Source organism: Prunus dulcis, chromosome 1 (assembly GCF_902201215.1).
Source record: "Prunus dulcis chromosome 1, ALMONDv2, whole genome shotgun sequence".
NCBI lineage: Eukaryota > Viridiplantae > Streptophyta > Magnoliopsida > Rosales > Rosaceae > Prunus > Prunus dulcis.
Genome location: NC_047650.1, coordinates 27,804,768 through 27,830,754, shown reverse-complemented (window position 1 = coordinate 27,830,754; position 25,987 = coordinate 27,804,768). Strand labels below are relative to the sequence as shown.

The 25,987-nt window shown below is 38.1% G+C and overlaps 3 protein-coding genes across 3 annotated transcripts; 1 reads left to right on the top strand and 2 right to left on the bottom strand.

Annotated features, from left to right (window-relative positions):
* Nucleotides 1–7,243: 7,243 nt before the first annotated feature.
* LOC117617679 (tyrosine-protein phosphatase DSP3-like) lies at nucleotides 7,244–7,861 on the top strand. Its single transcript, XM_034347165.1, has one exon. It carries the CDS (start codon nucleotides 7,244–7,246, stop codon nucleotides 7,859–7,861), a length of 618 nt encoding a protein of 205 aa, XP_034203056.1.
* Nucleotides 7,862–10,482: 2,621 nt separating this feature from the next.
* LOC117617666 (MLP-like protein 329) lies at nucleotides 10,483–18,641 on the bottom strand. The gene is made up of 3 exons (XM_034347143.1): nucleotides 18,425–18,641; nucleotides 17,912–18,099; nucleotides 10,483–10,752 (listed from the first exon to the last, which is right to left on the bottom strand). Exons 1-3 carry the CDS (start codon nucleotides 18,639–18,641, stop codon nucleotides 10,675–10,677), a joined length of 483 nt encoding a protein of 160 aa, XP_034203034.1. The 3' UTR covers nucleotides 10,483–10,674.
* A 6,380-nt stretch (nucleotides 18,642–25,021) lies between these two features.
* Nucleotides 25,022–25,631, bottom strand: LOC117615564 (MLP-like protein 328). Its single transcript, XM_034344664.1, has 2 exons — nucleotides 25,424–25,631; nucleotides 25,022–25,287 (listed from the first exon to the last, which is right to left on the bottom strand). Exons 1-2 carry the CDS (start codon nucleotides 25,608–25,610, stop codon nucleotides 25,022–25,024), a joined length of 453 nt encoding a protein of 150 aa, XP_034200555.1. The 5' UTR covers nucleotides 25,611–25,631.
* Nucleotides 25,632–25,987: the final 356 nt, after the last annotated feature.

Below are 25,987 nucleotides of genomic sequence, written 5' to 3'. Positions count from 1 at the left end.
AAGCTTAAATAGGAAAAGTTATTTACTAAGGCTACCTGTAGTAGGGGTCCACAGTCTTAGGTTATTTGGGTGCATTATTTAGTGACAATCCACAACTTGCCCTACATAAAAGTTTAAGTAATAGGGCTGACGACAATCAACACAATAATTTTGTGTGGGAAGGAGTCTAAAAATTATGGGCAGGCTTCTTGGAAGACTAAATGTCAATTGTCTCAGGATTTACAAAGTCTTCAGTGAAGTTCAGGTATATAGTTTGGAATGCTTAGATGCTTTCCACCAATTATTTACAATTTCTTTTTGCTTTAAATCCTTGCAAGTGAATCATACAGATATGTCGACTGTCCGGGTGGTTGTTGAGAAATTAAATATGATAAGAAACAATTGAACACACTCCATTGGGATGTTGATCAAGATTTCTCAGCTTGAATTTTCGTTCATTTTGCATTTTCTGGTAACAACACATGTGTACACAAACATATTATACAAAACAGAGAAGGAAAAAAAAACATGTAAGCATGATTAACTTTAACTTGCACTTTTTATTATTGCATACGCAGACGGCAGATGGTAAATATACCATACCACACTAGATAACCCTTGTAGTGTAGCTAGTGTGGTCAATTGGATTATGCTTGGTTAAGGAAATTATCAGTCTCTTCGACGAGAATAACTGCCAACTGGAGCTGGAGATGTGGGTCTGGAACACTGTCGTTCAGCTTTTCATATTGAAGCACCAAATGCACCACGCTGCCTTCATCAGCAATATTGTCAATGTCGCCTGATTTTGGACTAACTTGAAGAGTAATCTTGGGCTTCGTTTGGTTTATGAGAAAGGAGACTTGAGGATAAAAAATTAATTGCTTTCCCACATTTGGTAAGTCTAAGCATGAGAAATCGTTGCCTGACCCATGGGAAAGTAAGGGGGAAAGTGAAGCCATTCTCCAAACTTGGATTTTGTTTTCCCTCCTCATGGGAACGTTTGGAAAAATGAGCTAAAATTAAAAAAATATTTTTCATGACCATTTTGTCCTCAGAGGTCCAAGAGATTTGTAGTCACTCACCGTTGGATGTAAATTCAACGGTTCACTCACTTTTGCACTCATTTTAAGAAATTTTTTTGAACCATTGGAATAATATCCAACGGTAACTGACCACACTACTACATTTTACTATTTGCGCAACGACGCAAAATTTGTCCTGCAAAGGATTCTTGTGTGACGAAAAAAATCAATCGTAGCGCAAAATATTGCAGATAATAATTTTATAGTTGAAAACTTGCGCAACGAAAAGATTCGTCGCTCAAGAAATATTAGGGCAACCAAATCCGTGATCGTTGTGCAAAGTTGAGAAGAAAAACCCGAGTTTATTTTATTTGGAGCCAAAACCTTGCACGACGACAAATATCGTCGCGAAAGAAAACCTAGCGCGACGGTAATCATTATCGTCGCGCAAAGTTAGCTAGAAAACCGCGGGTTATTTCATTTGGTGCCAAACACTTGCGTGACGCCAAATGTCGTAGCAAATGAATACTTAGCGCGACGAAAATATATATCGTTGCGTAAGAAAACGTTGGATTTTTTATTTGGCTCCAAATACTTGCGCAACGGAATTTTTTGTCATCACGTAAAGTTTGATGTCGGCATGTTCATGTGCGACGAAATTGTCTTTTGCACGACGAAATTTTGAGCGATAAAATTTTTTTTCCGTCGCACAAAAGTCCGATGTTGACATGTATTTGGGTGACAAAATGGACCACTTGCACGGCAAAAATGATTTTTTGCGCAACGAAACCATATTCCTTGCGCAAAATCCTTCTTCTTATAATCTTTTTTCTGCCATTGCATAGGGATACTTTAAAAAAAAAAAAAACTCTGCCTCTACCAGACCTCTGCTTATGCTGGGAGTTTAGTGTGTTCATTGGGTAAATATTTTTTGTCGTTAGTTTAAAAATATTAATGTAAATTCATACTAACGCTATTAATTTCGTTCTCTTTAGGGATATTTGTAATTAGCGATTGGTGGAGAAAGCTTGAGAATGTATTTTATTCGCTTTATATTTTAAGAATATAAAATTAATAAAATTAATAACATTATGTTAAACTTAGTTTGTTATGTTTATATTTTTTTTTTTGTGAAATTATATTTATATTATGTTGTTAAATTGTGCGTGACGTAGCACAATGTATTGTGATGTACGAAGTTAATTGAAATTAACTTCATACTTTTTTTTTTATTTGTAGTAAAATTTAGTTTCCCGTTCGAGATTAGTTGGATTTCGTGCATGGATGCGTAAAGCAGGACTGCGGTCCAATTAATTCTTGAATTGTCCCATTATTTGGACAGTTTGGGAATGCAAAGTCATATCACATAATGTACGGCTACAAGATTAGGTTTCGGTTGTGGAGATTTCGGTGTCATCTCTGTATGTTCTTCGGGTGGTACGTAGGTATTTTATACCTATGGTACACCTCAAGAACTGTATCGAAATGCTGCTGAAATTCATGCATGTCGAAATCTAATCTCATGTAGCCGTAAATTACGTGACATGACTATGCATTCCCCAATGGAATAAGGCCTTTACCGGAGGCATAAGGTGACATTATGACTTCGTATGAAGTTGTTGTGATTGTTGTGTTGTCATTGTGGTTCCAGAAAATATGAGCAAGAGGTGGATACAGAACCCAAATAGATGCGCAAACGAATACTTGGATGGAATCGATGATTTTATTGAGTTTACACGTACACACAACCCGGGTGCAACTAGAATCCATTGTCCTTGTAGGAGGTGTAACAACGCGTTGTGGGAGACATATAGCAAATGTTGGATTTCATTTAGTAAGGAATGGATGATTGAGACATATAGCATTTGGAACCTTTACAGGGAACAATTAGACAATGTTTCATCTTCAAATGCCACAAGAGTGGACAATATTGAACCTATTGTGGATCCTAATGAACAAGTCATGAATATTATAAATGATGCTTTTTCATTTGCATCGACCAACATCAATCAAGAAAGGGAAGATGACGTGCCTACCCCAATGGACAGTGCAGAGTTCGAACAATATGAACAACTATTAAAAAATGCCAACCAAGAGTATACCCAATGTGTGAGAGCTTTTTCGTTCTCACGGCCATTGTGGAGTTAATGCACGAAAAAATAAAGTATCGTATGTCGAACCTGTGTTTCGATTACTTTTTGGGAGTTTTCAAGAGAATGCTTCCGACGGACAATTGTTTGCCGAAAGACCATAGATATGTGCAAAAGGTGTTGAATGATCTTGGACTGGGTTATAAAAAAATTCACGCTTGCAAAAACAATTGCATGTTATTCTACAAAGAGTATGAAACATTGGATACATGCCCTATATGCAATGAGTCGAGGTTCAAAATGACATCTCAGAATAGAATAACTAAGACCCCACAAAAAGTGATGCGTTATCTGCCTCTTAAACCTAGGCTGCAGCGATTGTATATGTCGACGCATACTGCCACAGACATGAGATGACATAAGGAAAAATGGGTAGATGACGATGTGATGCACCATCCTGCACATGGGGAGGCATGAAAAGAGTTCGATCGAACGTTCCTCGAGTTTGCTGTTGATCATCGAAATGTTAGATTGAGACTTGCCACTGACGGATTCAGTCCGTATGGGGTTCTAAACCAACACCACAGCACTTAGCTGATTTTTGTATTTCCATATAATTCGCCGCCTTGGAAATGCATGAAAAAAGAGTACATGATGATGACTGTTTTGAAAACTGAGGATCCTAGCAGGTCAATCGATGTTTACTTAAGGTCATTGGTGGATGAGCTCAAGGATTTATGGACAAATGGTATGCGCACGTACGATAAATTCACTGGGAAGATGTTCACCCTACGTGCAGCAATTATGTGGACTATGAATGATTTTCCGACATATGCAATGGTTTCTGGGTGGAGCACAAAGGGTTATATGGCATGCCCTGTATGCAATGAAGATGGACTACATGCTAGTTGGTCCCAGGGGCTCCTCTGAGCCGGCGTCATCAGCATCATCCATGGGGCAACCTGTTAATGCCAGGCGTCTTCATCGCCCCCCAGCACGACCTACACAACCTCGACAGATGGTACGGGTGCGTGGGGGTCACAACCAGGTTAAGATTTCGTTGAACTGCAGCTGTTTTGGACCAATATTTTATAGTAGAATTTTTTATTTAACTTTGATTTTATATTTCTTTGCAGCCAAGAAGAACACCCGGGGGCTTGTCAGCAGTTGAAGACAACAAAGGTCACCGAAGTGACCAACAGTCGTATCAACATCGGATATGATGAGCGGCATCGGGCTGCACCAACGGCGAAATTGCATAGCTCATTGGCCCACAACATTGGTCACGTGGTTCGGACCCATTGCTCGATGAAATGGAAGTCTTGGAAGGTCATGCCTGACGAGACGAGGATGGAGGTGCGCGAACAGTTGTCGGTATATATCCTACCTTTTAATTGTTTTTCCTTCAAACTTTATATATTTATATTACTTAAAGTATGTAATTAATTTATTACAGGCCAATTTAGAAGACCTCGACGAGGAGTCATTGGCGTACATCAGCAAACTCTTCGCTGAGAGGTACAAGCAGCGGAAGAGTGACTTGCACCACTATTTTCAGGCATTTGATGATCTGCAGGTCGCTCTTCATGAGGGTTGCCCGCATGAGCTTGAAAGGTGGAAGGATAATTGGGCGTGGCTCTGTGATATTTTCAGGAGGCCGATTATGTGGTATTTTTTTAAATATATTAAGTTCAAAATTATTATACATTTCTTATTAATGTTTATTTAATATTTAATATTTCCTTTCACTTTCAACTAATAAGTTCATTTTTTGTATAACAAAAGAAGGCCCAAGCAAATAAGGGCAATAGGAACAAGAAGACTTTTCTCCATCATTTAGGTTCTAGGCCCTTCTCATATAGGATGGACGCGCTGCGGCGGGTAATAATAAAATCTTTTATATTCAATTTTTAATATGTCATTAATATTAATTTATTTTTTTTCGTACTAACATTTTTCTTCTGTTGTTCAATTCAAGAAGGGGGTCCAAATTCCCTGAGATCGACATCTTTGGTGACGTTTATGTTCGACCTAGGAATGAGTTGGCTGAGTCCCTTCATGTAAGTATTCTTTATTTTTAATTATTATCTTACGCATTCATGTTTCATGGTTATTATATGAATGTTTTAATTAATATTTTATGTTATGTTAAACAGACGACAATGGTGGAGAAGAGCCAGTTGGTTCTTCAGGAGTCCGCCTCCTAATTTCCTCCCGATACTCCGCTCGAGTTTATGGATCCTCCATAGAATGCAGGGTTTCAGATCCTAACCGAGACCTTGGATCACACTCTCGGGAGGAGGCTAGGGACATATTGTCGAGGGATGGGGAATGCCCGGCGGTGGGAACCTAAAGCCCGTTCATCGTGACTACTTTGACGGCAGAGGTGACCGAGCTTAGGACCCAGATGTCACAGATTCTACAGTCCCTCGTCCAGTTCGGCATTCCTATACTGCATGTTGGTCCCTCGTCGACCTCCGAGCCCTTCCAACCCGAGCATGGCCACCACACTCCTGCCCATGCCGATAATGTCCAGACCTCCGAGCCACATTTGGAAGACGACCACGTAGATTTTCAAACTCTTTTTGATTAGTTTTTTACTTGTTTTAATTACATTTGAAAAATTGCTCTTGTACTAAATACATTTATATTCTTTTTACAAATATTTTTTTCTCTTCGTTATAATTTTTTTTATTGCAATTTCATTTTATTACCAAAAAAAAAAAAACAAAACAAAATTTATGTTTTTTACAAAATAAAAAAACCGTCAAAATGTAACCCCAAAAAAAAATCAAAACAAAAAAAGGTCAAAATCAATTTTAAAAAATAATATTTATTTTTTGCGCCACGAAATACTTTTCGTCGGCAATTCACTTTTTACAAAATAAAAAACGGAAAAATAAATTTCAAAAAAATTTATTTTACTTTTGTGCGACGAAATATTTCGTCGCGTGAAAATTGAAATGCGACTAAGGGATTTTCATCGCGCAAATGTTTGAGGCACGAAGTTTTTCCTCGACCCTGCATTTTAGTGCGACGCACGGCCACCGTCGCGCTGTGTTATTGCAATGAAGGTTTAATTGTCGTGCAAAGTTTTGTGCAACAAAAAACTGTCTCGTACCAAAAAATTTTGTGGGACGAAGGTCAACCGTCGCTCAAGTTTTTGCGACCAAGCAACAATATTTGTCGCGCAAAATCTTTCTTCACTATCTTTGCGTTACGGATTTTGTGCGACGAAGTTTCTGTCACGCAAATAGTAAAATGTCGTAGTGTCACAATCTCTTGGACTCCTGTGGTTCAAGAGATCGGGACTGTTACAATATATCATTAAATGCATTCTTTTTTATTTGATTTAATGTGAGTATAATTGAAAATTTATATAAACTTTGTTTTCCATTCCTACTGAAAACAAATATGAGAAATGAAATAAAGTGATATTTTCCGGTTACTTTCCTAGCATTATCAAACATGAGAAATGAATATTTCATTTCTCATTCCTTGGGAAATGACATGATAAATGATTTTCCCTCAAATTCGTTCCATGAATCAAATGGAGCCTTGAAGCTCTTGTAATGATCCAGAAGGTTTCCTTCAAGGACTGTAAAAGTCACCGAATGAGTTTCGTCGTCTATGGCTTCAGTTTACTCCTCGGAAAAGGTAGCTTTTCGCATCTTATTTTTGTGATGCTCATCCTAATATAATATATACTTTGTTGTTTGTTTATTTATATTATTTTGACTATTTCAAAAATGCCCTGCTACACCTACTAATAAATTACATATTGATTACGCTCTCTTCCTCCTTCAGCTTGGGAAAAACTTGTAACTAAATCCACTTCGCTTTTTACCGTATCTCCGTTTTTAGAACAAACACGAAGTTTGAAATTTAGAAGTTTAAAAAAAAAAACAAAAAACAAAATAAATTCCAAGAGCTCCTTCCTCTCCTAGAAGCATAATAAAACAGTATGACAACGTTCGAGTTCTAGGAATTCTAATCAGTTAAGGATTTAGTTAGTTCGTTTAGTAACTAAATTGGCTCATCGTTAGTTAGTTCGCATATAAATACATTCAAACTGTGCAATCACTCCGTCAAATCAAGCAAAGAATATAGCTTTAGTTGCAATTTAAGATAGAAACCGCAGCGAAACAGAAGATGATCCAGGACGACAACGACGTTTTGGAGCCGCCGATCAATTTCTCGATGGTGGACGAGGGCATTTTCAGATCAGGCTTCCCTCAGCCGCCCAATTTCCCATTCCTCAAAACCCTTCAACTCCGATCCATCATATATCTGTGCCCCGAGCCCTACCCGGAGGAGAATCTGGAGTTTCTTCGGTCTCAAAACATCCAGCTCTTCCAATTCGGAATCGAGGGGAAGAAGGAGGCTTCTTCTTCGGCAGCATCGTCGATCCCCAAGCAGACGATCTTGGAGGCTCTGAAGGTGTTGATCGACGTGAGGAACCATCCGGTGTTGATCCACTGCAAACGTGGCAAGCATCGGACGGGTTGTCTCGTGGGTGTGCTGAGGAAATTTCAGAATTGGTGCTTGGCTTCGGTGTTTGAGGAGTACCAGAGATTCGCGGGCGCGAAATCTAGGACGACCGATTTGAGATTTATTGAGACGTTTGACGTGGTGGGGCTGAGGGACTGCCTGTACGGCATCATCCACCATTACTATCGACTAGCCTACTACGCTTCCAAGAAGAGGCGCTTGTTATTGTATACACAAGCACAAGAAGACATGCAAACCTATCAACATTATAAACCCTAAATCCTTACCCTCCGTTTGGATTTTAAAAAAAAAAAAACTCAAAATTTAACTAAAATTCTGAAATTTAAGAGAAGAAATTGACAATTCCCTTGTTTCGCAACTTAAGTGCGGAATTTATTTAATGATGCGCATAAACAAATCACGGAAATTAGGACATCAAATTTCCGAATTTAATTTACACTAAAATAGGAGTCATTTCACAATTTCTATAGCATCATTTATAAAATTTGATATACATAAATTCAAACACTGAAATCATCAATTGCCATAAATTAAAATGATGAAAATATAAATTTTGTCATTTTAGAATTTTATATAATTTTTAATTCTTTCGTCTAAAAAGAAACTAAACCCTTGTTTTAACTTTTAGCACAGGCATTAATTCCCAAATTTGACAAACTTCAAATTCATTCCCTCTCATGGTGGGTACCACTCTCATTCTTTTCTTTTCTTTTTCTTTAATGGGGCTTTTTTTGTCTGTTTTGTTTATATTCATCCCTCGTCTTTTTCTTCTAATTTTTTTTTTTTTTTTTGAGAACCTCGACGGAACGAGGGAAACTTTATTGATAAAGTGAGGAATGACAACGGGGGGAACAATGTGCCTGACCCCGACTTAACACATCACACCATAGGGCGTCCTGAATAAGATCAGGGGGCACCTCAAACCAAATAAAGTTGTCCATATTATGCAAACCAAAACGAGCAAGTCGGTGTGCAACACCATTTGCTTCCCTAGGAGTAAATTGAAAAAGAGAGCTAGGCAACTGTTGCTGAAGATGCTTTACATCTTCAACAATGGTACCAATGTTAGAATAATCCTGTCCTGCTCGCTTAACTGCTGAAACCACCACAGCAGAGTCCCCTTCGAATATGGGAGATGCAGTCCCAAGTGAGAGAGCAAGAGCCACCCCTTCACGGGCTGCAAGAATTTCTGCATGTTCAGCCGACAGCACTTCCCCAACTGATTTTGCCACTGCCGCCACAAAACCTCCATCCGCGTCTCTGGCAACAACCCTAACAGCCCCTCTACCCGAAGTAGGATCAAATGCTCCATCAAAGTTAAATTTGAGGCGGCCTGACGGTGGTGCTGCCCAACGCACTGGATCCCGCACCCGATCAGTTACTTTGGACGGAGTATCATTTGCCGTACTAAATTCATGCACATACTGTTGAGCAAAACCCACGACATCATGTGGAGATCGCTGGACTCCCTGCCACAACAGTGCATTTCGATTTCCCCATATAGCCCATAACAAAGTGATAATATGATCCCGTTGCGCTTTACTTGTACCCTCCAGCATTTCGCTCAGCCAGTCCTTCATTGTATGACAACGTACCTGATGAGCATGCCTTGTCAACAAAGAAATATTCCAAGTAGCCACTGCAAAAGGACACATAGCAAGAACATGCAGAGCACTTTCAGTGATATCACCACAAAACATGCACATGTCTTGCATATCAACCCCCTTCTTAATTAAGTTTGCCTTGGTAGGAAGAATATCATGGGCTACACGCCATGCAAAAATTTTAAGCTTTGTAGGTACATTGGCATTCCAAATATGTCTCCATAGCATACTAGTATCTGAATTGGATGAAGAAGACTCGTCCTCATCACCAGAAGTAACTCGCAAGGCCACTCTGTATGCACTCTTTACCGTGAATAGACCATGTTTATCATAATTCCATACAATCCGGTCTGGTGGTGCCCGAATACTCAGGGGGATTCGGACAATGTCAACCACATCCACAGGTAAAAAAAGATTATTGAGTTTCTGGAGGTCCCATTGTGGAGAGCCCTCATTACAAATCAACTCACTCACCTTGGTATTCTCCATACCATCTAGGGGGAAGTGATCACAGCAAAAGTGGCAGGCCTAGGCACCCATTTATCCCCCCAAATTCGTACTGATTTTCCATCACCTATTTGAAATCTTGATCCCATTTCCAACACTTTTCGAGCCGTCCATATACTCTTCCAAACACAAGATGGCCTTGACCCCAGCGTAGCTTCCCAAAAGTTGGTCTGTGGAAAATATTTGGCTTTGAGAAGTCTGCTCGCCAATGAGTGGGGATTATGAACCAAACGCCAACCTTGCTTGGCTAGCATTGCCATATTAAAAGCCTGCAAACACCTAAAGCCCATACCACCTTCAGTCTTCGCTTTACATAATCTCTCCCAGCGCATCCAATGAATTTTCCTATTTTCCCCTTGTTGACCCCACCAAAAACGTGCCATCATTTGTTCTATCTCATGGCATAACCCCTGAGGCAAAAGGAAACAGCTCATAACATATAAGGGAATAGATTGGGCAACTACCTTCAACAATACCTCTTTTCCTGCAATGCTCAAAGTCTGTTCACGCCAACCTTGTACTTTTTTCCAGACCCTTTCCTTTAGGTATCGAAAACAAAAGGTTTTATTTCTGCCTAACATCATTGGGAGGCCAAGGTACGTTGCATGAGAGTCAACCCGAGGAACCCCTAATACACTAGCCAAGCGGCTTTGGGTATCCATATGAATATTGGTACTAAAAGCCACACAGGTTTTTAAACTAGGATTTAATTCTGCTCCAATTCAAGCATTAAAGTAAGAATTAATTAGTGTCTAGGGAGGTTAGTCCAGCAAGATAACACGAATACATCCAATAATCCAATTAATGCTTGCCCATAAAATTCAAGATACACACGGAAACGATGAAGAACAAGCCTAGCTAGCTAGCTCTCAATATAATAATATCATTCATAGTTTCTAATTAATAGACTTTTTTATTCTTCTTTATATATAAAATATATATTAATCTTGGTTGGTAAGTTTATTCTTTAAGAAGATGGGCATCCATATCATGAACAACATTGATCGCAAAGCAAAGATACTTATGTGGAGGTGGATCCTTGTGCTAAAATATGAATATGGTTTGAATGTATTAAGTTGAGTTTTATTCTTTTCCATAAGGAGGTATATTTAAGAGTTTACATGTGCTATACAAGAAATTAGATACAGTAAAGAATTAGGAAAGTATCTCCTAATTATACAATGATTTATCAACTATATAAAAATAGGAAAGTAAATCCCTTAATTAATCAAGGAAGTAAATCTCCTTGATTAATTAGGAGACTCACGTCAACACTTCTCCTCAAGTTGGTGCATATATGTCATCAATGCCCAACTTGGTAAGTGAGTCATAAAATACTCTTCCACAAACAGCTTTGGTTAAGATATCAGCCAACTGATCTTCTGATTTTACGAATGGTAGGCGGATGATCTTCTTCTCAAGTTTTTCTTTGATAAATTGTCTATCCACCTCAACATGTGTTAGTTCGATCATGTTGAACTGGATTATGGGCAATATCGATGGCTGACTTGTTATCACAATGTAACTCCATTCACTTTTCTGTCTTGAACCCCAATTCTGTCAATAGTCTTATTCTCCATAGTAATTCACAAACTTCTTGAGTCATTCCTCGATACTCTGCTTCAGCACTAGATCGAGAAACTACATTTTGCTTCTTACTCCGCCAAGTGACTAGGTTACCTCCCACAAAATTGAAGTAACCTGAAGTAGAACGTCTGTCAGTAACGGAGCCAGCCCAATCAGCATCTGTATATCCAACAACTTCGAGATCTCTATTTTTGGAGAACGTTAACCCTTTCCCAGGTGTTGACTTTAAGTACCTTAAGATCCAATCAACTGCATTCCTATGGGACACACTGGGTGAATGCATAAATTGACTAACCAGACTCACAGCATATGTAATATCTGCTCTTGTGTGAGCTAAATATATCAACCTTCCAACAAGGCGTTGGTACTGTTCCTTATTGGCTGGTTCTTGATCCATGTCTTCACATAACTTGTGATTCATCTCGATGGGTGTATCAACAGGTTTGCATCCAAGCATTCCTGTTTCAGTGAGCAGATCTAATACATACTTCCTTTGAGACAGAAATATAACAGTTGTGGACCTGGCTACTTCAATTCCTAAAAAGTACTTCAGATCACCTAAATCTTTCATCTCAAATTCCTGGGACAAATACTTCTGCAGTTTCAGTTGCTCTCCTATGTCGTTTCCCGTTACAACTATGCCATCCACATAAACAATTGATGCAGTAAGTCTTCTTCCATCACGCTTCAAGAACAAAGTGTGATATGCATTACTCTGTATATATCCAAAATTCTTCATGGATTTAGTGAATCTGCCAAACCATGCCCTAGGGGATTGTTTTAACCCATACAATGACTTGCTAAGCTTGCAAACTTGATTCTCCTTGTCACGAGCTAAGTTACATCCTGGTGGCAAGTCCATATATACTTCTTCTTCCAAGTCTCCATGTAAGAAAGCAGTTTTGACATCAAACTGATGTAATAGCCAATCAAGATTTGCTACTAGAGACAGAAGGACTTTGATAGTTTTAATTTTGGCTACTGGAGCAAATGTCTCTTGGTAGTTTATCCCATATCTTTGTGTGTACCCCTTCGCCACTAATCTAGCTTTATATCTTTCAATGGATCCATCTGCTTTGAGTTTCACAGTATAAATCCACATTCATCCCACTGTCTTCTTTCCATGAGGTAATGGCACAAGTTCCCATGTGCCATTCTTCTGGAGAGCTCGCATTTCTTCATTCATGGCTTCTTTCCATTTTGAATCTTCTAGTGCTTCAGTTACACTGTTGGGAACAGGTATGTTGGCCAACTGCTTCACAAATTGTACCCATGACTCTGATAATCTGTTGATGGATACATAATTGTTGATGGGATATTTCCCCTTTGTATTAAAGTCTGCTTCATAGTGAACTGGAGGTTTTCCACGATTCTTCAGTTATGGAATCTAATATGCAGGCTCTGTGGCTTCTGAAATTAAATCATCATGGGCTATTTCATTAAATGTTATCAGTTTCAGGAAAAACTGTTACCTGAATGACGTCCTCAACATGTGATTGGTGCGGTACTGGAGCTGAAGAATACTCCTGAGCGGGCAAAAACTCCTCAATTTTCTCCTCCTGAGTTTGATAGCCGGGAGACGACCGGTTGCAGTCCTCTGGCGACCGGTCATTTTGAAGAAGCATATTCAGATTTGTAGGTGGCGACCGGTCGCTTTCAATCTGCAACTGGTCTTTTCAGGCAGAGTCTCTGGCGACCAGGCATTTTCAGGTAGAGTCTCAGGAGACTGGTTGCTCAAATCCTGCGACCGGTTGTTTTCAATATGGGAAAAATTTGAAGGAAAAAATTCTGAAATGTGAGAAGTCTTGGCATTTTGATCCTCCTCCTGGACAGCTGAAAAATATATGTCAGATTCCCGGAACATAACATCCATAGAAGTATAGACTTTCTGACTCGGAGGATGATAACATCGGTACCCTTTCTGATGAGGTGCATAGCCGATGAAAACACATTTTTTAGCCTGGGGATCCAATTTGCTGTGTTGGTGAACATGTAAGTGGACGAAGACCACACAGCCAAAGATCCGGGGTTCCAAGTTTTTGGTATGAGGTATTTGGAGATGGTGGTAGAGTATTTGAAGGGGGTTTGGAAATTGAGGATACTAGAAGGAATCCGATTGATAAGGTATGCTGCAGAGAGGATGGCTTCTCCCCAAAAAGACCGAGGAATATTGGCACCAAAGAGATAGGCACAAACCACTTCCAATAAGTGTCTATTCTTTCGTTCAGCCACACTATTCTGTTGGGGAGTGTAAAGGCATGAACGTTGGTGTATGATGTCATAATCTTGTAAGAACTGATCAAGATCATGGTTGAGAAATTCTCAACCATTGTCAGACTGAAAAACCTGAATTCTGGTATGAAATTGTGCCTCTACCATTTGATAGATTGTTGAAATTTGGAACTGACGTCCCTTTTTGTTTGGAGAAGAGACACCTAGGTAATACGTGTGCAATTATCGATAAACGTGACAAACCATCTAGCTCCCCCAGGAGTGGTAATTTTAGCCGAGCCCCAAACATCAGAATGAACAAGAGAAAAGGGAACCAAACTTTTATGTGAACTTAAGGGAAAAGGAACACGATGGCTCTTGGCTAGTTCACAGATGTCACACGTAATGTAATAACCCAAAACAAAATATCTAAAAAGTAGGAATAATATCTTCTAGCAAAAAGACAAGTTTGCCCTCGCATATTTTAATAGGGGAAAAATTGACTTTTTGATCTAGAAAGAATTTGGAAATTTCGTTTGCGCCATTGCGTAGAGCACGGCGAAACGATTCCGTAGACACGGAGTATACCCGAATCGGAGTTGTAACGAAGAAAATACTATCAAAATACCGCGAAGGGCAAAATGATAATTTGGTCAAAAATTCAGATTTTTATCCCTTCCTCCCCTTCTCTCACCTCATTTCTCTCTCCTCTCCCTCTCTCCTCCCGATTTCGCCCCAGCCCACGAGCCCCGCGCCTTCCCGACGTCGCACCGGCCACCACACTTGGAGCCGATCTCCGAGACGGGTGCCAAAAGAACCACCACTCGACCGCTGTCATTTCTTGACCAGCCGCTGCCCTTGTCGTGGCTGGACCTCGCCGGAAAACGCCATTGTTGCCAGATTTTCAGTTCAAACTTCCAGCTCGTTTTTCTCCTTCAATTCTCCACCAAATCGATCGAGTAAGGTATGGTTTCTCAGCTATTTTTCATGTTCTAGCTGATGGATGTATGAGTTTCGATCGATTTCTGCTCTAAAACGATCAATTTTCGACTTGAAATTTGGCCGAAACTTCAGCCGCCGTGATCTACTGTTTTTGGTCACTTTTTGGGGTATATCCAAGAACAAAAGTGACTCCAAATGGGGTGTTTTACCTAGGATAGGAGTTTGGAGTCTTGGTTCCGAGATTTTTCGTCCACTCGAAATCGCTTAGGACACCCAAATATGCCCGCGCTTGAGGCGGCGCGTGGACGAGGGTGGTGGAGTAGCTCTGGGAAGTTTTGAGATCCTCGTGACGTCACGAGCGTGTAGGATTTCGCGGATCTCGATTCGGAGTCCGTTTGAGCCCCGAAAAGATTTTCCATATCGCGCGATCCTGGGGTGCAGTGTCGTCTAATAGTTGGATCGCACTGAATTTTGGATATGTCGGTCTACATGATTCCAGGATCGTGTAGGATTCGACGGATTGCGAATCGGAGTCCCGGATACTCCGAAATCGCGAACCCTGGGGCTAGGGTTTGGATTTTAAGCGATAACGCGATTTCGGCTAATCCGACCGTCCGTTTCGGACCGAATTCGCGGAACATGGTTCCTTCTCTATGAGGAACCTTTAGAGAAGCCCAGATTGGCCATCGGAGACCGTGGACCCACGGGGTCCCGGATCGGCCGGTCTGGTGGTTTATCGCTTAGTTAAGCATCGGGTCTTCCAAAACTGATCTAAGTGTCTGAAAGGCTAATGTGGGCATATGAGTAACTTGAAATGAGTGCACGTATTTCTAGGAGCCGGGGGCAGGGTGTTTAATTTAAATTCTTTTTATTCAGCAGTTTATTAATTTATTATTCATGGATAATCAGGCACCAGAGGTCCAGTTGACCTACAGGAGGGACCTTCGAAAGGTCCAGCTAGCTCGGACCAACTGTGAGTGGACTTTCTTTCATAAAGGATTTTATATAAATAAGTTATATAAATGATTACATAGATGAGTTTACGTAAATGATTTTATATTGATTTTATATAAACGAATTTTTATAAATAAGTTTTTATAAGAAAATTTCATTATTTGATCTTGAATAAGTATTCTTGCATGTCTTAGAGCATGTTTTATACTGTTAAACATTTTGAGTTATATATATTATTGAGGTTATATTAGCAGCAGACCATGAGCTTTACATAACGAAATAGCAGCAGCATAGAGATTACAATTAATTTATCAGATTTCAGAGGGTTATCAGATTTTCTAATTAGACCACCTTGTACCCATTTATTTTTGGTGATTACCCAGAGTTGGACCGATGTCTACGGACATCCAGTCCGATTTAGTTAGTCAGTGCACTTGACTTTGCCTCACGAGTTACGGGGACGCTCGGACCGTGAGTGCCAGGATTTGCGGCTCGGCAGACTTGGTGTCCCGAGACCTGCCAGGATTGCGGCTCGGCTGACTCTGTGTCCCCGAGACCTGCCAGGATTGCGGATCAGGCTGACTACGGTCCCCTGTATCTTGCCAGAGCGGCTCGAGTTGACTTGGTGTCATCGAGACCTGCCGGCGGATCAGGCTGATCATAGTCCCCTGATTTCGCCAGTTTGCAGGCTCGGGTAGACTGCGTGTCGCCCGAGACCTGCCAGGGGAATTGACGGATTTTCAGGGGTACACTTAGGTGGTAGTTTTAAAGTAATTTGAGCACTTTTATGCAGCTATTGACTTCAATCATCTTATATCAGTTTTCTCAGAATACGTGCATGTTTTATCTCTTCATATAATTATTCAGCTTTACGAATCTACATGCATACTGTTATATATAGATATCTTTAGAGGAATACTTTATATTAAACCCAGGTAAACTTTAGCTTTACTTATCAAGTTATTTTTACTATGGGGGTTATTATGATTATAAACTGTTTTCAAAATCTTATGTTTGGTCCACTCACATTTTCAACTTGTTTTTCGCCCCCAGGCCGTAGAAGTACGCAGGATCCACCACCGGGCCATTCATAGCTTCCGCGCCACCAAGTAAGGTAGAGTTTTGTAGAAAAGCCCTTGAAACCCGATAAACTATAGAAAATGCTCTGATATCTAGTTTTAGTGGAAAACTGGAGCTGGTGAATACTTAGTTATTCTATTCTGGCAGTTGGTGTAGATTTATTGATTGTTGGACAGGTGGAAAAATTTGGGTTGGTCAAAATACAGGGGAGACTCTGCCGAATTTTCGGCAGAAGTCTAAGAAAAATTTTAAAAGAATTTTGAAACGAGAAGGGTAAGAAGGTCTTTTGTGCCCGACATTCGCCAGGTGTTGGACACGCACAGGACTTGGCTCGAATTTCAAAGCGAAAATTGGGTCGGGTCCTGTCACGTAAAACTGGAGATATCTAACTAGGAAAATAAGGAAGGAAATAGCTTTTGTAAATATCCAAACGATGCATGTCCAAGACGTCGATGCCATAACCATACTTCGGAAGTTTGCATCTCAAAACTCGTACCCCCAATTTTGTAAGCTTGACTGAGGCTGGCTTCACTGTCAGAGGACTTGGCCTCTGAAAAACACAATGAGTAGGCCAAAAGGTTACAATGCGATAGTAATTTGGGCAACAGACAAAAGATTATGATGTAAGGATGGAACTATCAACACAGAATCCAAAGTAAGGGAGTCAGAGAGAGAAAGGGAACCCTCCCCAATTACTGGGGAAGGGGTACCATTGGCATTAAACACCACTGATTGAGAAGACGGGGTATGAGAGGTAAGTTGTCCAGGATCAAAGGTCATGTGATTAGTGGCTCCAGTGTCAATGACCCAGATGTGTTTCTTTGAAGAACTATGCAAAACATAATCGTGGGAACCTGTTGTGGCAATTTTGGAGGATGGGGAAGTGAAGGCAACGGTTTGGAAAGATGATACGATATTCATAGCAGCGGAAGGATTTAAAAATAAGAGAACAAAAAAAAGAATTTGTGTTTAGGGTTTTGTGATAAGAGGATATGAGGACTCAAGTATGAAGATTTGTATTTGAAGCTGTAAATATAAGGAATTTGATTTAGGGTTTGGGTGTGAAGAAATTTGATATGAGGATTTAGGGTTTATGTTTGAAGAAATTTGATATGAGGATTTATGGTTTGTGTTTGAAGAAAAATTTGATATGAGAATTTAGAGACAACCGAGGATCGATTGCTCTGATACCATGCTAAAATATGAATATGGTTTGAATGTATTAGGTTGAGTTTTATTCTTCTCCATAAGGAGGTATATATAAGAGTTTACATGTGCTATACAAGGAATTAGATACAGTAAAGAATTAAGAAAGTATCTCCTAATTATACAATGATTTATCAACTATATAAAAATAGGAAAATTCCCTTAATTAATCAAGGAAGTAAATCTCCTTAATTAATTAGGAGACTGACATCAACACGTTGTCATTAAGTTTTCCATAATGTATAGTAATTTTCACCAGACCTCCTCCACTTTTTGGAGTGACCTGAAAAATGATCTTATAGCTTCTGTATTGCTCCAGCACATGTCCCTCCAAAGCGGTAAAACTTACCCACTTGTTTGCTTCATCTATTTCCACCTTTTCCTTGAAGATCTCAACATTTCCATCTACACACATGATGCCACGCAGAAGAGAAAGTAAGTAGACAGTTCGGTTTTCTTCATGATTTTTGTTAAAACTGAATTAAACTAAATTGTTATATTGTTATTGGTTCAGCCGTGATTTTGAAGTGAAACCGATCTAATCTGGACCGTTTCCACCCCTAATATCAAACCATGAATATATGCAAAAAGAAAAAAAAAAACATTCCAACTAAATATTTCATTTGCAACGAGTAAACACAGTAAAAGTTATACAATTTGAAAAATTGAGAATTAAAAAGTAAAATCAACATATGTGTTGGCGTCATTACGTCGCGGTTGGACTTATTACCTGCGGTGTATGTCCAAAGCTTGATGGAACCAGAAGTTTCCCAGTCACCTTCATGAACTACAACATCGTGTACATGATCAGAGGAGGCCTTGGGAAAGGCGTGGTGCTGGTTGCTGAAGACCTTGTACAATTTGTCAGCGTTGGATTTGATCTCTACCTCAGCCTCCACATTCTCCAGCTTGTAATTATTATTATTACCACCTCTACTCAAAGCCATTTTCTTTAAGCAAAGTATTATTATATATGCTCTCTGTCTGTATATGCCGGTGGACCGGTGGTGTGCTGCTATTAGCTAGGTTTGGCTTCCATTTCTTATATTGAGTGCCCATGCCAATTATAACATTCTATCTCTACGAAGGCAGCTGGATGGAATTAATTGCCATCAACTTTATATGGCTAGCACTATAACAACGTTTTGAAATGATAATCAAGTGTGGCAAAAGGAAGGACACACATGTGAATATGCATCTTGCACATGGCATATCTACCAATAATAGTTTTTTATTTTATTATACAAGCAATATTGGAACATGGGAAATCGAATATAGGACCTCAGGCGTAGGAACTCTTAACCACTTAAACTACAAGCCTTTTGTAAATTGAATATTATTATTAATTTATCTATAATAGTATACCAGTCAATTAATATTCAAGCTAATGAACTTTTTTTTGAGAGAAACATGATAATCGTATTCATAAATTAAGCACAAAGACTATAAGCCACACAAGGGCAAATACAAATGCCCACAAAGAGGTAATACAAATATGAAAGCATAGTAACCATATAGGGTTAATTTAGATACAGACCACAAAAGGCCAGATAAATTTTAGCATAAAAGCCGAATGCCTGAACAAACTAGGCATGAATCACATCGCTCAAATCTACCATTACAACTACAACTTTTAACTCTCACAAGTACAAAGTACAAGTAGAGATTAGAAAACAATTAGACCCAACTCACAAGGAGTTGATGCGATTATTACAAAATAAGAAAACTGCAAACAAACAACCAAAAACCAAAAACCATCGTTGTTGCCACTGTTGTGAATTTTAGACAACCTGAAAAAATAGAGATTATAAAGATTAGTCTAAACACAAATTATACTGGCAAATATGAGGTCATTCCCACGAGGATTGAGTTCAACTTCCAATTAGTCTAACCTAATTTACTTCACAAAATACTTTAACTACTATAATTATATAAATAAGAAATTAAACACATAACAAACTCACGTAAACACAAAAGGGGTTTTTGACAGAATGATTTAATTAACAACGAAATTAAAAGACAAAACAAGTAGAAAGTCACGAAACACAAGGATGAGAAATTCAAATTGATAAAAGCACTAAGACAATGAATTCACCACTAGTAATCCGATCTAGCCTCTTATTCACCTACCTATTAACTAACAATTTGATGTCGCCACTTAGTTTTCCTTTTTCATAAATTACCTATGGTATTTAGGCTAACTCGAATATTCCTACATGCAATTCGCCTATGATATTTAGGTCAAATATCAACACATAGAAACTCATTAAAATTAGTGAAAACCTCCAACAAGCATGTAAACCCTAGGAGTATGGTGTTTACCCTAGACGAATTGCAAATCCTAATCACAAGAAGCAAACCTCAAATTAAGTATGGTATTTACTCTAATTTGCATCTGATTAACTCAATTAAAAGTCTAGATGATGATCAAGCATCAAGATAATCAACCAAGTTATTAAGCACAATGATTAAGAATCCAACATCAAACGGCAATCAATAGATAGGTAAAATAAGAAAACTAGATTATCATACTAGGGCAACATCATGCCCTAGCAAAAGAAAATTAATTACACATAATCATAGAATTCAACATAAACAAAAACATAAGGAAGAAACAATAAACCTTAGCCAATTGCGGTACTCTTCTTGCATCTCCAATTTCTTAGTGATAAGTCCATAAATTTACACATTTATGTACTCTTTATACTTAGTTTTTGTAGGAGAATTTGAATTAATAAGGACTTATTACTTTATTTTCTCAATTTTCAGCTTTCCAGAGCAAGTAATTTGTTTTTAAAGGAAATACGACTTTTTGATGGAGTTTTAGTACGAGACTAGTTAGATGAAAGCTAAGATCTTGAAGATGATTGTGGAATTTTTCTAGAATTTTCGGAGCAGCTAATGAGAGCAGTCTTTGAAGTTAAGTCATCATAAGATGCAATCCCGTCAAAACTGTGCTGCTATGGAAGAATGACTATTTGAAGACTTTCCTGATTTTTCCTCAAGGCGTGCAATATATAGCTAGAAAGATAAGATTTTTTCCTGAATTTTCTTGGAGGAGGAACAACCCCAAACGTGCGTGCAAAGTAACTAATGTGTTATCCCAGTCACAGTAGGAAGAGGAGTCAATTACTTACCCATTTTGGATTTATGTTTTAATTAGGTTTTTCTTTATTCTTGGGCTGCTGTAAAAGCCCAGCTAGGGAGGAATAGATGTGTGGTGTTTTATTTAAGCATGAGAAACAACTCTTTAGGAGATACACAAAGACTATGAGAAATTAGAGACACCGGCCGCAATTGGCTAAGTTTGATTGTTTCTTCCTTATGTTTTTGCTTATGTCGAATTATATGATTATGTTTAACTAATTTTCTTTTGCTAGGGCATAATGTAGCCCTAGTATGATAATCTAGTTTTCTTATTTTACCTCTCTATTGATTGCCGTTTGATGTTGGATTCTTAATCATTGTGCTTAATAACTTGGTTGATTATCTTGATGCTTGATCACCATCTAGACTTTTAATTGAGTTAATCGGATGCAAATTAGAGTAAATACCATACTTAATTTGAGGTTTGCTTCTTGTGATTAGGATTTGTAATTCGTCTAGGATAAATACCATACTCCTAGGGTTTACATGTTTGTTCGAGGTTTTCATTGATTTTCATGAGTTTCTATGTGTTGATATTTGACCTAAATACCATAGGCGAATTGTATGTGGGAATATACGAGTTAGCCTAAATACCATAGGTAATTCATGAAAAAAGAAAACTAAGTGGCAAAATCAAATGGTTAGTTAATAGGTAGGTGAATAAAAGGCTAGATTGGATTACTAGTGGTGAATTCATTGTCCTATTGCTTCTATCAATTTGGCTTTCTCATTCTTGTGTTTCGTGACTTCCTACTTGTTTTTTCTTTTAATTTCGTTGGTAATTAAATCATTCTTTTAAAAATTCCTTTTGTGTTTACGTGAGTATGCTACGTGTTTAATTTCTTATTTATATACTTAGAGTAGTTAAAGTATTTTGTGAAGTAAATTAGGTTAGACTAATTGATAGTTGAACTCAATCCTCGTGGGAATGACCTCGTAATTGCCATACTATATTACGATTGACCTTGTGCACTTGCGAGTATAATTTGTGTTTAGACTAATCTTTATAATCTCCATTTTTCAGGTATTTACTCTAATTTGCATTTGATTAACTCAATTAAAAGTCTAGATGGTGATCAAACATCAAGATAATCAAAGCACAATGATTAAGAATCCAACATCAAACGGCAATCAATAGATAGGTAAAATAAGAAAACTAGATTATCATACTAGGGCAACATCATGCCCTTGCAAAAGAAAATTAGTTACACATAATCATAGAATTCAACATAAACAAAAATATAAGGAAGAAACAATAAACCTTAGCCAATTGCGGTACACTTCCAGCATCTCCAATTTCTCCTAGTCTTTGCTTCCTCCTAAATAAGTTGTTTCTCATGCTTAAATAAAACACCACACGTCTATTCCTACCCTAACTGGGCTTTTACAACAGCCCAAAAATAAAGAAAAATCTAATTAAAACATAAATCCAAAATGGGTAAGTAATTGACTCCTCTTCCTACTTTCACTAGGATAACACATTAGTTAGTTTGCACGCACGTTTGAAATCATTCATACTCCAAGAAAATTCGAAATAAATATGTAAATTGTAGGTCTTTCTCTTATCTTTCCAGCCATATATCACACGCCTTGACAAAAAAATAAAAAAATTCTTCAAATAATCATTCTTCCATAGCAGCACAGTTTTGACGGGACTGCACTTTATGCTAACTTAACTTCAAAGACTGCTCTCATTGGTTGCTCCAAAAATTCTAGAAAAATTCCACAATCATCTTCAAGATCTTAGCTTTCATTTCCAATTGGTCTTGTACTAAAACTCCACCAAAAAGTTATATTTCCGTTGAAAACCAATTACTTGCTCAAGAAAGCTGAAAATTGAGAAAATAAAGTGATAAGTCCTTTTTCAATCAAATTCTCCTACAAAAACTAAGTATAAAGAGTACATAAATGTGTAAATTTATGGACTTATCAGCCATCACCACCACAGACGTCGTGACCACCTTGGACATAGAGAACATCACTGAGATTGCAGACAGTCACCTTACAACTAAAACAGCAACCAACGAAACCACAAATCCAAGAAGATCTAGACACAAGTAACCTTCCCACAATTAAAACCCCAAATCCAGTAGATGGGGAAGGGGAAAATAAGTGGAGAGGTAAGGAGAAGAGAGAGAGAGAGAGAGAGAGAGAGAGAGAGAGAGAGAGAGAGAGAGAGAGAGAGAATGAGGAGTGGCTTCCTCCTCCCCACTCCTCGGAACACAACAAAAGAGGTTTGAGAGAGAGAAGGGAGGCTAGGGTTTTCTCAATTAGGTTTTTCTGGTAGTTTCGAGCAAATGAACTTTAAGAAAGTAGAAACCTTAGTATTTACTGCATTTGGTTCATGGGGAAAGGAGCATGGGAATGAGAAATTATTTACCTTCCCATGTTTGGTAAGTCCAGGCTTGAAAAAGTAATTTATATTGGGTTTCATTTTCCGTCCTCATGGGAAACCAAGACAAGCATTAATTACAACTTTTTATGACCAATTACCACAATTAACAATTAAAAATACCATGGCAAAATTAATTACACTTTTTAATATATATATATATATATATATAAATTTTGATTTAGGGATATAATTGAAAAACTAAACAAAATGTATTTTCAATTCATACACTAACCACACATAGGAAATGAAATAAAATGATATTTTCTAGTTATTTTTTCAACATTATATCAAATATAGGAAATAAATTTTCGATTTCCTTTTCCATGAAAAACTACATATAGAAATTGATTTCTCATCAATTCATTTCCATGAACCAAAACACAGAGTGAGTACTCCACTAATGAACTTGAATCGGGTCATGATCGAGTCTACTGCCCATCCTTTGTTCAGTCAATTTCAAGAAACACCTGGTGGGGCATTCCTATCCAACCAGCCAAATCCCCAAGGGGTAATGATCCGCGGCTGCCATGAGATTTTCATGCAAAACTTGTTATGGCGGTGTGCAAAATATGTCAAACAATTCTCAAAAGTTGTGGTCTTTCTCGATGCCAGCAGCATGGGTGGAGCAAATAATTGCACTAGATGAAAAGAACTGCAAACCAAGCGGGCCATATTGGAAGATACATCAATAATTCAGCTTGGCCATATTGGAAGATACATCAATAATTCAGCTTTGCCCTTCGTAGCAAATTTGAGTGATAAATTGTATGGTTAAGTAGAAATAAGGTACTTATGTTAATGCAAAACAAGAACAACAATAAAAAAAAAGGATAATATTTTAGGAGTAGCACAATATACTGATCATAATTTATTCTTTTGGATGAGTTAATACACCCAGGAAAACTTGTTCACACACAATCAATATACTTATATATTGCACACAATTCAATTCATTCTTGTCTATAAATTCCAAGATAGAAATTGCAAGTCCGAAACGGTACTAAACAACCAGGATAGCTTACCCTTATTTTATTACATATATCCTTCAAAGTTGCGCGCATAAATCTTGTTGTCTTGTTGTTGTAATTATTCCTTAAGAAGATGTGCATCAATATCTTGAATGACATTGACCAAAAAACCGGATGTACTTATGTGGAGGCGGATCGTTCTCATTAAGTCTTCGATATTCTAGGGTAATTTTCACCAAACCTCCTTCACTCTTTGGAGTGACCTGGAGAATGATCTTATAGCTTTTGTAGTTGTCCAACACATGTGATCCTTCCAAAGCAGTAAGACTCACCAACTTGTTTGCTTCATCTATTTCCACCTTTTCCTTGAAAGTTTCAACATTTCCATATACATGATTTGATCTATATGAGATGTGGCAGTTAAACGTGTCGGGATCTTGCACATGGTAGGTATACATGTACCATCTATACCTATCAAATTTAAATTCTGGACCCCAAACAAAACCTTACCAAATTTAATTTCTTAATTTAGTTAGAGTATATCAGTGAACTTGAATAATGGAGCTAATCTACTTCGAATCCAAGCGCGCAACATATACCAGATGGATATTGTTGATTTTTAAGTCTATATATATATAGAGCACACCACGCATTTTATTTTATGTATGTGATAATCCACATAGCTAATACATCACAATATATCACATATCCCTTCATGCCACAAAGAAAAACTTACATAAAACAAAGCATTACTTATAATATTAACCAGACAAAGCACGCATTAACATACATATATATGTATGCTTTTGATATTCGATTATGCCTTGCCAAAGTGAGCATCAAGATCCCTGACAAGGGTAACCATGAGACCAACATATCTATCTGGAGCTTCAACATCCGCATTCCGTTTCTCATAATGAATCGTCAGGTTGGCAACGCTAACCTCACCCTTCTGAGTGAACTGAAAGATGGCCTTAAAGCTCTTGTAATACTTGAACATTTCTCCGTCCAATCCAGTCAGAGTTGCCACCTTGTTCTCGTCGTCGTACTCGACCTTTTCCTTGAATGTCCCAACTTCGTCCCCTATCACATTTAACAAAAATACATATATAAGCTCATCTTATGATGTTTTTTTCATACCCATATGATATAGTTGACAACGAAACAGAAAATAATTAAACTTGTTCTAAGTGGGTTCACCATATAGTTACTTAATTACCTAGATGATAATTCCAGATCTTAACAGAGCCGTGCGTTTCCCAATCTCCTTCATGCAACTGAACGCCTTTGATATGGCCAGAAGAAACATTTGGGATGAGGTGGCCTTGACCCTTGAAAATTTTGTAGAACTTATCAGCAGGTGACTTGAGTTCTATTTGAGTCCCAATAAAACCGTGCAGAGCCATGCTTATGCTTATCAGTTCTGAAATTTGATATGTAAAAGGCAGAATGTTAAACAACGCATAACTTGGCTTCTCCTTAAATACAAGTCATTACAGTTAAATTGCCTGATATTTTATAGAGATATTTAGTTATGTACCCATTTTTAGCACTAAAACTATAAATAAACCTTACACAATTTAATTTTTATAAACAAACCCAAAAAAAACTCAAAAAATGACAACTAGCCATATTGCATTTAATTTTGATTATTAAATTACTTTGATACCTTATTGAGTGTTTTGGGCTTTTTATGAGGTTTTTGGGTTGAGTTTGTTTTAAGAAATCAATGGCAGTTTTGTAATTTAAAAGAAGTTAAAAGCCTTTTTGTTGTGTTGTAAAT